Below are 14,450 nucleotides of genomic sequence, written 5' to 3' on the forward strand. Positions count from 1 at the left end.
TTTAAAATTGAAGGAGGGGGCGATGAGAGCTCACACCTTAACACAGAACAAAGGTGTTACAGTTCACTAATGCAAAGTGATGGGAATACAGCATTCTGATATCTTTGATGACAAAGTTGTTGACAACAATGAACTCTATTCACGTGGCTGATGCCAACTCCTTGAATCACATTTTAGTCTGTGTCTGAGAAAACAGCCCTGAACCTGAACTCTACCCCACAAACCCGCCCACCAACGAGTCCAGATATCAGTCAGTAATAATCACTGTGTAACTCTTGGATTTGGCTTGAAGCAAAGATGGAAAATAAATGTTATGCTGTTTTACAAAGTGACTTATTAGCATTATCATTACTAATGTTTCTGTGTCGGTCAGTTGGTCCACCACTTGGTGGAAAAACATCTCAACTACTGGATGGATCAGGATGAAATTTATCACAGACATTCATGGTACTCGGAGTCTTTTACAATTTTATGTGGTGCAATTGCACACAGAGTGAATGGAAAGACACGATTAGACACAAATTTGCTTGGTGCAGCATGAAGTAACACAAGAACATGTCCGTGTGAGTCGAGTTGAAAATGTTTCAACTTCAGCGGGAAAAATGTGCAGCGAGAGACTGGAAGGAAATAACAGAACAAGCTGGAATCAATGGAAGGTTTTGAGTTCAGTGATAAGCTGATGTGAACACAACTCCACACACGTGGTCGGTATCTACGTTGTTCGCTAGCTACCGTACAGTTTCTACATTGGCTGTTTGGAGTGAATAAACACAAACAGTCCAGCGGTCAAATTTGTGAGTGACACGAGGCAAAAACTCACTTCACTTTGTCTCTGAACACACCTTCAGTCTTGTTTCAGTCTATCTAATATAATTGACATTTAACCAAAAAAAAAAAAAGTATATCTAATGACATCAAACATATTTAGCTGAGTTGTGGTGGATTTATGCTTCTGGGTCAGGGAGTGGTGGTTTGTGGTATATAGGCAACATAGAAAATTGCCCTAGTGCAGTGGTAGATGCATCGTGAAGAGGAAAAATAAAATTACTTGGCACTCCTTTCGCACCCCTTTTCTTCAGTCATAAATCGGTCAAATCAGGACACAGATACAATATACGCACTGCTGCAATCAGCACAATCTCAATTTCACAGACAAAGAATAAAAAACACATTTCTTACAACGAGAGATCTTGCTTCATAATCATCATGCTAAGACATTTTTTTTCCAGTATCAAAAGCCCAGTGCTTTATGTGTCTACATCCATAGTTATAGTGCAATAGACATTGATAAAAGTTAAAAGTAAAACCTGTGCTTTTCCTGACAAGTGACAAGTAAAAGTACTTGATGTAAAAAAAAAAAAAAAAACAATCAGGAAGAGGAACTGCTATTAGCTAATCTATGAATGAAGCTTTTTTTTTGTGTTTCCTGCTCTGAAACAAAGGCCACTACAATAGGAGCATAACAGACACCAATGCTGTTCACAAAACGAAGGCAAAACTTTCCAAGTAGCCTTACCTCACCTGCTGCATCTCCAGATCAAAAACTGCTCAGATCTGACACAACTGACAAACTACAAACCTGATCAGGCTTGCAGGAGGTAATTACAGTGAACAGAAAAATAAAAAACCCTGCTGAGTGCAATGCAATGCAATACATTAGTCCTGTAATACTGCCCTTATGAAACATATACTTTTTATTTGTTGTGAACTCTGAGCAAGAGAGGAGAAGAGATTTAACTCATGTTGTCATTTTAGAGGCTGTAGTCTGTGGTGCTGTTGAATTAATCATGTTGATGTTTCTACTTCTTTCCTCCGTATATGTAAATAAAGTGGACAAAATATTAGAAACACCTTTCACTATAATGAAGTCAAATATAACACTGCCACTATAAAAAAATGAGGCAACACATCGATGAAGTTGCAATTACAAACAAAACATTTTTTCAGGTTGTATTTACTGCAAGGCTGTTGTATTGTACTGTAACACATTATGCAGGTGTATCTTTTTCTCTGGTCACTGTATTGAACCTGTTGTTCTTGAATTATCTTGCAGATGAGAAATCAAACTATGAGAGAGATGTCACACTATCACTGTGAAAGCTGCATTAATCAATATTTTTTATATCAGGTCTCAGCTTTGCACCAACAGAGGCAGGCAGGGTTAGTGGCTGATAAAAAGTCATAAATATATTTATCAGGTCACCAGAAACACAACTCTAATAGTGTGTGTGTGTGTGTGTGTGTGTGTGTGTGTGTGTGTGTGTGTGTGTGTGTGTGTGTGTGTGGGCATGTCTTTGAGTGACAGAACAAGAGAAAACCAAAAGCAGTGTGTTGTGTGAATTAGGTTTAATTATAATTTATTCAGTTTAATTGGTGTATAATGGTATAATAACAAAGGGCAATTCTGATTGCAAATAAAATGATTACAATGTGGCAACCGTTCTGCCACATCCGGCGACCAGAAGCTGATGGAGGTGCCTTGAGTTAGACACAGCTGAAGATTTATCTGTATTTAAATCTGTCTGTAAAAAAAAAGTCGGTGTATTAGCCTGCTTGTGTTCCTAAGATCTGAAGTTAGATTTGCCAAACTGTTGCATAATCCCCAACTCTGATGAAGCAAAGCAGGAATGAAAGACGGACTCAACGTCTTCACTGAGAGTCTGCTGTTTATCTTGTTGCTGAACCTGGTGTCTACAGAACTCGAGGAAAAAATTCCTGAGCTGATGTCATGAAGCGATCTGCAAAAACACTCCAAAGGGTGACCCAAATCCAGTCATGGCAAGATCACACAGCGACTGAGACAAAATAATTCAAATTCAAGTGACTGGAGATTTCCCTCAAGCATTAAGTACAGTTGTCAACAAAGAGGGATTTGCGAAAGAACAGGCAGATGAATGATCTTGTAAGAGCACAAAACAAATATGAGGAGCTGGCAACAACCATGCAAGTACAAGCTACAGATCAGCCCCAATATAATCTATCCCATTCAAAAGAGATGCAAGAAAAACACAGAATATATGAAGTCTGTTTGTCTTCACATACCGTCTCCCACCACAAGCAATCTAAATAACCAGCTGGCATTTATTTTAACCAACCATATATGACCATGCTACACCATAATCTTCAACACTTTTGAAAACAGCAACAAAGTGATTAATACAATAATTGTTTAGTGAACTGGGAACATTTTACAGATTATAGAGTATTATATTATACTGTGTCTTCAAATCTTCAACAGTGAGTAAGATTTGTTTTCTTTTCTATCTCAAATGAATTAATCGTTTGTTTTGCTACTGGTTAGAGTAAAGTAAGCATTTGTTGTTTTTAAAACTATACAGGCCAAAAGATTCCTTTAAAAGAATTAAGAAATAAAATAGAGATTAACTGCTACTTGCAGTCCTATTTGGAACTGCGTCTAGCAAAAACTAGCACAGTAATCCAGCTGTTTATTGGTGAGAGCAAGAGAGTCATTGCTTACGTTCCAAGAAATGCAACATGCTGCAAACTGCACACAAAGCTAAGCTAAACACAGAGTTGTTCTGAACGAAGAGCGATGAAACTTATACTGATCTGACGTAATTCTCGGTAAGGCGTATAAATAATGTAGGAGTATTCCTTTAACCATGAGGAAAACAATAGGGACTTTTTCTGCTTCTTACCGTGCCGCTTACTCTGACGTCATAAAGCCGGCCCCAGTCATCTTCATGGCTGTCAACCATCATCATACTATCGTCCTCCTCCAGGAACCACTCAGCCTGCAGGTCAACCTTCACCTCTTCCCCCATGGAGTGCATCCCTACAGCAGGGAACAGCCCCTCCGCCAACACAGGAACCTCCACTGAGCCCACCTAGATAGGAGAGGGATGTAAGAGTGATTGAAGAAACGTAAACAAACACAGAAGAGACACAGAGACAACACTATACTAAAACACCCACCTCTTTGCCATTTTTGGTGAAAAAGACTGTTGTAAAACCTGCTTCGATATTTTCTGAGTGTATTCCACAGCCAATGCGGTCACCACGAGCACATTTTGGCCCAAACTGCTGCCCCACAGGGTTCCCATTGTATAACCTAACAGGAAACAAGAGATAAAAATCCTTCAGATTGATCCTGAGGCTGAATTTATACTTGTGCTTAGGAGGTTAAGGTGTAGCAATGAAGCCTTTATGTGTGGGGTACACTGACGGTAATTAGCACCCCCCCCCCCCAGAAATATTAAGGCAAGAACTGTCATTGGTCAGCTTCCTGCTTGTGTTTTCTCCTGCAAGTTTCCACTGGCAGTAGAGATTGTTGTACATGAAGACAGCATATATCAGGCAGAAAAAAAGCTTGGTAATCTTATTTTTCTCTGTATCATTTTACATACTTTGCAATCTTCTTTTTGCCACAACTGTTGCTCTCTTTCACAAAGTGTATAAAAGAATGTAAACAAGATTACTTTGGCTATTAATGATTACTCTGCAATACCCTCCTATTCCTCCTAATTTCCCGTCATCACACCTAATGACAAAGTGAATAAAACTATGCACACACACTTTGAGGTCTATAATTACAGTAATTTATGTGGCCTGATTATGTACAGCACACCTGTCTAGTGTTGCAGTGGTGCTATCAACAGATGAAATCAGATGCTGAAATATGAAGCACTTCCTACGCTGGAGGCATCTACACTGGTACTGCCACACACTGTCAACCACAAACATTAATCTAGTTTTAAACATGACGCTCAACACATAGCACTTCCAGTAGAACTGCTTATTAGTTGATTAGTCGATTACTCGCTCATCAGAAAATTAACAACATTTTTGGCAATTTTTTTTTTGGCAACATTTTTCATAATTTTCTACTACATTTCTTTTCTAATAATGTAATTTTACAAAAAAAAAAAAAATAATTAAAATAATCATCATAAAAAAAAAACTCAAATGAATGTAGGAAAATAATAATTTGCTGAAGCTGTACAAACAATACTGAGACATGCGAGGTTCAGAGCCATTATTCCTGTATCAAGTATTTTAACCTTGTTTAAAATGCAAAGAAAGAGTAAGAGCGAGCTGAGGAGTATCATACAGGGAATTACTGCTGCGGTTGTGTGTGGATGCAGCAGCAGCAGGCCACAACCCATTTTCACAAACCGTGCAAGAAACCAATGCTGAACTGTAATGTATAGATGACTGTGGTTTTACTTACTTGCCGTTGTCAGCGTGGTAAGCTACAGAGTATGGCAGCCAGCCAGGCTGGTGGTCCAGCCTATAGAATTTAGGCACCAGGCCCACAGCAATGGTCCCCCTCACCCCTGTGTCCACTATCGTCACCTACACACACACACACACACACACACACACACACACACACACACACACACACACACACACACAACACACACACACACACACACACACACACACACACACACACACACACACACACACAACACACACACACACACACACACACACACACACACACACACACACACACACACACACACACACACACACACACACACACAAAATATATTGTAACAATGACTGTGGCACCAGTTAAGTAGTTTAACTCACTTCCACATATGGAGCAGGTCTTTATAGTTTTTACATCTGTACATGGTCAGAAAGGAAAAGGTTCATTTTTAAAATAGCATGAAGTTACAGTCAAACCATAATCAAAACACAACTTTTATATTTTACTGTGAGAAGCTTCAACAAGTTGCACCTTCAATGGAAAATTCAACTCAGGAAAGGAAGCCTCCCAACAAGTAAATCTCTGTCCCTGTCGACCCTCAGTCTGTCTGGCTGGTGTGGGTCTTATCCAAATGCCCAGAGTCTGACTCTCTGCACAGCTGTGCAGCTGTCCAGAGTAGAAATGTGCTGGTACACCAGTTTTAATACACACCGCAGTGAATCATTCCAATGGTAGTACTACCACGAAAGATTTCTATTACCGTCAATACCATGATTAATGCCTTTTTCAGAGAGCACTAAGAACACAGGACAGTATTACTGCTGCATTTCCACCACTATTATGTTCTAACATTCTACCTTTAAACTATTAACATCAAGCATAAAACTCTTACTACAATGTTCCTGCTCCCCAGAAGTCTTAGACGGATGGGTAAGATCATAAACCCCCAATTAGAATTACAGTCTCACAGTTGTATTCCTCGGTCAACCAGTCAGGTTGCAGTTTACATCCACGTCTGTCCAGACTCCTTCAATAAATGTAGTTAAGACTGTGAAGGAATTTAATAAAAAGTATTCAGTGTTTTTTTTTTTCAGAATCAGCAAATTAATTCTTATTATGTTAGGGCCAAAAACGCTTCGTGAGGTCTGAGTAACCTTTGACCACCAAATTCTTATCAGTTCATCCTTGAGTCCAAGTGGACATTTGTGCCAAATTTAAAGAATTACCCTTGAGGCGTGACCGAGATATCACGTTCACAAGAATAGGACAGACAGATAACCCAAAAACATAACACCTCTGGCCACAGCTGTCACCAGCGTGGAGGCATAAAAATGTCATTGGGTGCGTTGAATCACAGATACTGCACTGAAAGCAGTTTCAAGTCAACTGTCTTAAATTTGAAACAAACAGCCTGCGTGTGTTTATGGGTTTTAGTGTATTTGATGTTAATTCTTTTGCAGAGTCCAACAAAGTTGCAACATACAGTTCACTGATTCAGTTTGTCAGGTACGGTTTAATCCAATCAAATCCAACGATCATGGTGTGGAGTAATTTTACTGCATTTAGCACTAATAATAGTATTTCAGGAAAGTTTGATGATTATTATGATGATACCATTTACCGTAATGGTTTCGGCCAAAATAATCATAGTAATGAAAACGTACCAGCACATCCAAAGTCCAGAACCCACATGGCAGCAGAGGAAAACCTCCACAATCACCTCCTCCCCTCAGACATAACAGCAGCCTGCCAGCTAAGCCCAATCACAGCAAAATGACACAGCAGAATTCAGTAAAAGATAATGCAGGCAATACAGGAGAATAACCCCATCCGTTACGTGTCTAAATCTGTTTCCTTCCTTTGTTTGGGACCTCTCCAAGTCATTTCTCACCCTGCAAAATTTTCTTCTTCTGTATTATTCCTCACTTTAACCCTTCTAATTTACCCACCTCTTTAATTATTTACCTCTCTCTTCATCCCAGACCCCAAAATCCCTGCTCCTGCATGACAGCTATCAGCACGTGAAACCAAACCTCGTGGGTTTCCCTAACTAAAAATTCCAGGCCTGATTCCTTTCCAGTCTGCCAATTTAAGGATAATACATTACACCTTTGCTTTGTTTAAGAAGTAAATTCTTTGCATTGGCAGGTTCTGACTTCCACACCCGAACTGTTAAAATACCACAAATGTCCGAATAAAAGTTATAAAAACATGGGAGAATACTTAGATTGGGAAATAGCAGGAATGCGATCACTGATGAGCCGTTCAGTTATGTTGATATTAATTTTTCAAATAAATCTATTAAAACAAGTGGAATGCTGCAGATGTTCAGCTGGACTTGAAGAAGATGGATGAAGAAAAAGTGGAGAAAGTGCAGCAACTGACAAGAGAAGTAAATGGATTCCTTGTGAAAGCAGAACGAGGAGAAACACGAGGATAGCAGTGACGCATACGTCGACAGAAGCCTGACCTTTATGAGAATAAATGCTCCCAAATTTTAGAGATATCTGGGAAACTGACAGCATGTGCGTCACAGAGCAGAGAAAAACGTAGCATAAAACTCTGGGTAATGGCCTCACTAAAATCCACTTGTTTAAATGTCAGTGAGATCTATCAGGCTCCAAATGTGATTCTCATTTAAATATAACCAGTGTTGTCTTTAAGATTTGCATGCTAAGGCAGGAGAGAGAGAGAGAGAAAGAGAGAGAGAGAGATCTGGAGCTCAGATGAGAGTTTGAAATCACATTTAGAAGAAATGTCACATCTGTTATAAATCAGGGACACCTCACAGCCATGAGAAATAATGTCAAATTACATTACTGGCTTGTATAGAGTCTTAGTGAAGCAGATCTGAAATGTGACATATGTCTGAAATGGTGTTTCTCATCTCAAGAAGAAAAAGCATCTGAAAAGAATAAGTGGAAGAAGTAAATTGTTTTCAGGGGAGCTTGGTATTGCCACAGGACTCTGATGCTGTGTGGTCCTGTCTGGGTCTATTTCCAGCCCAGCAGAATGACGTGGGTTCACTGGATAATGTATAGCCTTATATTTCCTCCTCACGCCTAAAAACTGAGACAAGTATTCCTGCCTCACCTGCAGTCTCTTTATTACACGTCACAAGGCCTACTATGACGTGCACCATCCACAAATAAGCTGGCTCATAAATAAGACACTGCAGCCCTCAGCACCTAATTCATGACTGAACTCTTGCAACTTTCCTGTTTTAAATCACCAAGATACCTTTCTCTTTGCTCTACTGTATGGATGAGAACTATTATACGTACTGTAAGAGCATGTCAGCTTTGCTAAAATAAATGTCCAATGCTTTCTCCTGCTGCCAGTCTACTGAAAAAACATTGTGTGTTAGACTAATCTTTGTGTGCAGAGATACCACCTAAACCCACACCCTATCCCTCATTCCAATGCAGCTAGGACATTTTTGAGGTAGTGGTTTTGCACTGGTGAACTGGGACTGTGGGGGGGCACTCAGAATTTAATATGAAGTTGAGAAAATTGTCTGCAATGGGATTCCAGGGGATAAAATTGCTGGTTGGATGGAAAAGCAATCTTGAGCACAACCAGGGACGATGGTATGTGGTAAGCCTATCATATTGTGACCACCCCAAACATTTCAAAATGAAAAAATGAATGATTGCTTTATTTTTCTCTCTAACAAAGTCAGAGATAGCAGTTTGTAGTGATCATGTCAACTAATGACGCACAAAAATAAATATCAAAGAGCGAACAGTCAGGTCTTGCAGAACTGAGTTACAATAACAATGTCAGATGCTGACTTAAAGCATCACTGTCATTGTGCCTTACCTCGAAGTAGCAATTTCCCTTTGATAAAGGATGGCCAGCCACATAGCAACCCACCTCTTCAGAGTTCCCTTGGTAACTAAAGAGAAGAAAATACAGGTTAACAATAGGTGACTCCTAATAGGTTCAACTGCTGTATGCACAATCAGAAACAGATCTTGAAGAACAACTTCATCTTTGACTGTCAAACACCATCAGTGTAATCATATGCACTGACGTGTTCAACAGAAAACACAAAAATGTGTAGTCCTTATTGACAATGAAGCAGATTTAGACTGTAATACAAAACGACTTGCACATGATGATTTGCTGTTACTGTTTAACATATGATGCCCACTAGCTTTATAAAAGGACATGCTTTATTAAGGAAGGGCAAACTGGAGATATGCTAGGAAAAACATGGAGCTTCCTGAGAACAGGCCTTTTTCACAGAGGACATTTTACATGTCACAGTAGCAAAAGCACAGGTGTAAAAAAAAAACTTAATAATGGGGATGGTTGAACTCTTTTTACTAGCTTCAGTTTCCGAGTCCTGTTCATGTGTCTGCCATTACGCTGTCATGACTTACTGGGACACTTGAATCAAACAGAATCATCATTATTGTTATTAGTAACACAATCAATCACTGGAGCCTCTGAAGCTTTGTATCAGTATTGCAGTGTGTTTAACATTTTGTGCTGCATTAAACACTGAATGAAATGCCAGCATCTTTAGAATAAGGTATAACAAGTGCTAATCTTGTTATCTGAGACTATTGAACAGAGATACTTGGTCAATATAGGAATCTGGCGTTTACAGTCAAAGAAATAACTTACTTCAAACTAACCTAATTATAAAGTATCTAAATTTCCAGTAGGTATAGCAGAAGATTTTGATGAAAATACAATGTTTTCCATGTTATGCTGCCCTCAAAACTAGCCTCCACTGACACTCAGGATTAGCGATGTATAGATCTGACTTTTCTTACACTATGGTGGGTCAGCATGTTGATGACATCAACATGATTTCTTTAAAGCCACGGCTTCTGAGCTATTTTGAATGAGACACATTGCCAATACAATCAATAATAAAATGAGAACAATTTCTTCCCAAAATCTTGCTAGGCAAAACTTACATTCTCAACAGAGAAAATATTTGACAATATGTAATAAACCCACTATGCCACAGCTTTGCCTGTCATTATACAAAATTCCCCAATGAGTAGGCAGAGAAATCAACACAAAATAAAACAGAAGCATCTTGTAAGATAAACTCAAATTAACCTAGTCCAGCAAAGCTACATAATCACTTAAATTCAATCCCCACCCACACAAGTTGAAGAACAGGCTGACCTGAGTGTGTCTCCATCCTTCTGCAACCTCATGTATCGTTCTTGGGCGGGGCGCCCATCCCCAATATCTCTGATTCGGCGCCTCAGATTCAGGAGGCATCTGTGGTGTAGTACATTGATGTCATCCATCTGAAAGAAAGAAAATGGGACAGTGGAGAAATAAGCACTTTCCCAGTAAGTTCAGCTGCTGTGCAATGTTTTCTGCCCTGCCTTTTTGTTGCTTGAGCCTCAACAAAAAAAAAAGAAACAAGGAGGTAGCTGAATCACTGCTGTATTCAATAATTGCTTGAAAGTTTCTAGTAAGTGCATTTTCTCAAACATTCACTGCATAAAGGGTTTTCTTAAGATGTGGCCTAGATGTCACCACAATGAGGCAGGTTCAAAATATCAACAGTTGGAAGCATTGTAATTTGTTTTTAGACTCATATGGATTAAGAAATTCTTGATATTGTTGTTTCAATCCTGTGTTTTTCTCAGTAGGTAAGACTACAGATAATTCACTGTTTATTGTTTTTTATCCACATAAGCACATCATTTAGACAACCATAATACAGATCGTATTGAAAATTGTGATCAAAATACACAGTGAGTGGGACATAATTACCTATCAACCTAGTTTGGCATTTCTGTACTGCAACAACTTGTTACTCATCAGCGAACATATACACCAACACTGATGCATCTGCAAAAAGGTGATAACGGCCGATGTATTGCTCTAGCTTTAATTTGAAGGTGATGGCTTCATGGTAACTCAACCGTAATAAAGCCAAGACATTCTATGGCTGTATAGTTTATGTGTCAGCATGTTTTGGATTAACAACTAACAAGACAGACAAAAATAGAACAAAAGACAACTCATTTGTGAGCTGTTAAATTCATTGTTGAAATACAGCAAACTTTGAAAACCATTTCCATCTCCAGAAGTAGTGGGCCTGAAACAAGAGTAGATAGAGTCCGTTGGTTGAATATAATTATTATATATGCCTATTTAATTTATTAAATAACGCTTTAGGCAGCGTAAATCACTGACACATTTAGGTGTGCAACTAATGATTCCCGTTGTTACACATTTTATATATATTTCAGCCCTCCTCGACCCTCTTCCACACAATGCATCACTTGTTTCTTTGTTTACAAATTCAGAAACCGTTTGACTTGTATATGGATATTTCATGTTGTTTCTTGTACATAATAGACATATGTTTATCATCATTAATAATCATCTCAGCTTAGTTGTCCTTGTTTTTGCAGGGTGTCCATGTGTATCTTCCAGAATGTTCTCATTAGTAATGAGAACACAAACACTGAGAGACATTAAAACCGGAGTCAAATCCCTTGCATGTACAAACACACTTGTCAACGTCAAACTCCGATTTCCACGCAGTGTCTTATATTATTTTATAAAACTCGCTCAGATAATTTGTTTCGAAATGTTAAAGGGGATACATTTTTCCATCGTTAAAACAGAAAATGTGATGAGGAAAAGTGGGCGTGCCAATGTTTACATCCTGCTAACGCTGTCAAGGATTGCAAGCTAGCAGCTCAAAACCAACAGTGCTAACGGTAAAGGTAATTTAAATTTAGAGAGCATGATTATAAAGACAGCTAACTGCTGCCATTTCGGTTGACAGTCGCATACCGCTTAGTGTCAATTAAATAACATTTCAAAACAGTAATTATCAATTCGCGTTTGTGACGAAGGGTCAGTTTAGTCACCGAGCTAGACATGGGTTAGCGTCATTAGCGGCTAATGTGATAGCTTCTTTTCTTGAAGCTGAAGCTCGGTGCTTAACAAAAGGACGAAGAGAGGTCGTTTCTAAAAGTGGACGGCAATACAAAGATTTATTACAGGTGCCGCTTACCTGTTATGTTGGCGGCTAATATGACAGAAACTCACTTTTGTCCGTCCGCCATTAGTCCATTAGCACCACATAAAAGTTTGCAAACTAGAGTTCGGCGCTTCCTAGTGACGTCAAACCCTCGTTGCCGAAATAGCCAATCACAGCGAGGTTTGAGCAACCCTGACAAGAATTCAGCCAATTCTGTCGCTCGATTTCCGTGTGTGTGTGTGTGTGTGTGTGTGTGTGTGCGCGCGCGCGCGCGCACACACACACACACATGTATGTTGTGGGGACAAATCTAATTACAAAGTCAAGACAAAAAGTAAATCCCCATAACTTAAATCACTTGGTTTAAGTTAAGGTAATGTTAGGCTTAGGCTAAGGTTAGGGTAAGGGTAAATCACTTCAACACTTCTAAAGAAAGTAGGTGTGAATTCATTACTTGTATATAGGCCTACTGTTGGATGGTTTTTTATGTTTAATGTGCAAAAATATTTGAATTAACTATGAACTAAAGCTTGCAGATAAATGTAGTTGAGTGAAAAATACAATATTTCCCTCTGAATTGTAATAAAGTAAAAGTACAAAGTGAATTGTAGAATACCTCAAATGTGTACTTAAGTGCATTACTTGAGTAAGTGTACTTAGTTACAGTCCACCACTAGTGGTGACCCAACACGAGGTTAGGTTTAGCAAGGACTGTGGTTGCTATGTTGAAAGCAGAAGTGGTAGAAGAGAGACTTTCTGAACCAGCTGTTAGACCTGAGCCGGGGAAGCAGAGAAAAGGTACAAACTGAGGAAGAAATTGTGCGGCTGCCTAGAGGAGGAAAAATGAATAATCCAGGGCAGTGTGGAAAAGAGAGCCCCCGTTGGTCTGGCGTGGGTCTTGGAACATTCTCCTGATATGTGGAAACAGACTAGTGCTGTAGCTCGCGAGCTGATGGGAACACAAGACGGCAGGTGATTTCTGCCCTCCTTGCCAAGATTAATCAGAACAACAGGCTGCTGATGGCAAGGCAGGTTTTGGCCTCATGTAGCCCTGAATTCCACCAAGTACAGGCCCCTGGGTATGCCTGTGTGCTCTGTCATATCTGTAGTCCTACTGCAGGAGCAAGTGACGAGCAGCAGGCAAACTGCTCATACGCAACACATTTTGTTCATAAGTAGGGCTACAAGTAACAGTGATTTTCATTATCGATTTATATGCCAATTTTTTCCATCCGTTAATTGATCAATCTTTTGGTCTTTAAAATATCAGAAAAGAGTTAAAAAGACGCATCACAATATCGTCATCATTAAATGTCTTGTTTTGTTCAACCAAAACCACAAACTCTTCAGTTTGCTATAATGTAAGACATAGAAAAGTACCAAATTCCCACATTTGACAACCTGGACTCATCAAAAGTTTGCCATTTTTACTTGAAAAATGACCTAAGAGATTAATCAGTTGTCAAACTATTTGGGAATTAATTTTTTTTCAATCATCCAATTGGTTAATTGACTAATCATTAAAATTCAAATCATGTACACAGGCTTAGTAGATATCTGTACAAATGTGAACCCGTGGATAGGTTAATAACCCAATCCTGTTAGTGCTTCATAAACTGTGTTCGTGTTACATCTGTCCACAGAGCACCAACGGCAGCAACGCAAAGCCAGACAACACAGGAGACAATGGGACTCTAGATAAGAGAGGAATTTGTTCCTCAGCACTCTACCCACTGCCAGACTTTACCAACCATCTTCATGTGCAGACCTTGACTCTTTCTGTCTCTGTGCACATGAAGATGATTGGTGAAGTCTGGCAGTGGGTAGAGTGCTGAGGAACGAATTCCTCTCTTATCTAATTCGTTCCACAGCACTTTACCTACTGCCAGACTTCACCAACCATCTCCATGTGCACGGTGATGTAGTAACAGAAATTGAAAGCAAAGTCAAGGGTCTGCATATGAAGATGGTTGGTAGAGTCTGGCAGTAGGTTTGGTGCTGAGGAACAAATTCCACTCTTATCTTGGGTCCCATTGTCTCCTGTGTTATCTGGCGTTGCTGCTGTGGGTGCTCTGTGGACAAATGTAACATGAACACAGTTTATGAAGCACTAACAGAATTTTTGTACACAGGAAAAAGAGATCCAGATCTCAATGAGACCATCTGTTTAAATAAAGGATTTATTATGATTATTATTATGATTAATAATAATCATAATAATAATCAATGTTCATACATATTTATATTTGCAGTGCCATGATGTTCAGTGTTGATAATAGGGCATTACTA

At 39.2% G+C, this 14,450-nt stretch overlaps 1 protein-coding gene across 3 annotated transcripts in view; it reads right to left on the reverse strand.

Annotated features, from left to right (window-relative positions):
* Nucleotides 1–12,339, reverse strand: part of spryd3 (SPRY domain containing 3) — a 60,306-nt gene extending 47,967 nt beyond the window's left edge. The window contains exons 1-6 of one of the 3 annotated variants that reach the window (XM_056384070.1): nt 12,195–12,319; nt 10,334–10,461; nt 9,005–9,080; nt 5,192–5,316; nt 3,937–4,072; nt 3,660–3,848 (exon numbers count right to left, since the gene is read on the reverse strand). In XM_056384070.1, the coding sequence (XP_056240045.1) occupies nt 3,660–3,848; nt 3,937–4,072; nt 5,192–5,316; nt 9,005–9,080; nt 10,334–10,461 (654 nt within the window). In that variant the 5' untranslated portion in view covers nt 12,195–12,319. Of the gene's footprint in view, nt 1–3,659; nt 3,849–3,936; nt 4,073–5,191; nt 5,317–9,004; nt 9,081–10,333; nt 10,462–12,194 lie in introns of all 3 variants that reach the window. The other 2 variants (XM_056384071.1, XM_056384072.1) reach the window with 2 other exon arrangements.
* Nucleotides 12,340–14,450: the final 2,111 nt, after the last annotated feature.

This window comes from Seriola aureovittata, chromosome 9, assembly GCF_021018895.1.
Source record: "Seriola aureovittata isolate HTS-2021-v1 ecotype China chromosome 9, ASM2101889v1, whole genome shotgun sequence".
Classification (NCBI taxonomy): Eukaryota; Metazoa; Chordata; class Actinopteri; order Carangiformes; family Carangidae; genus Seriola; species Seriola aureovittata.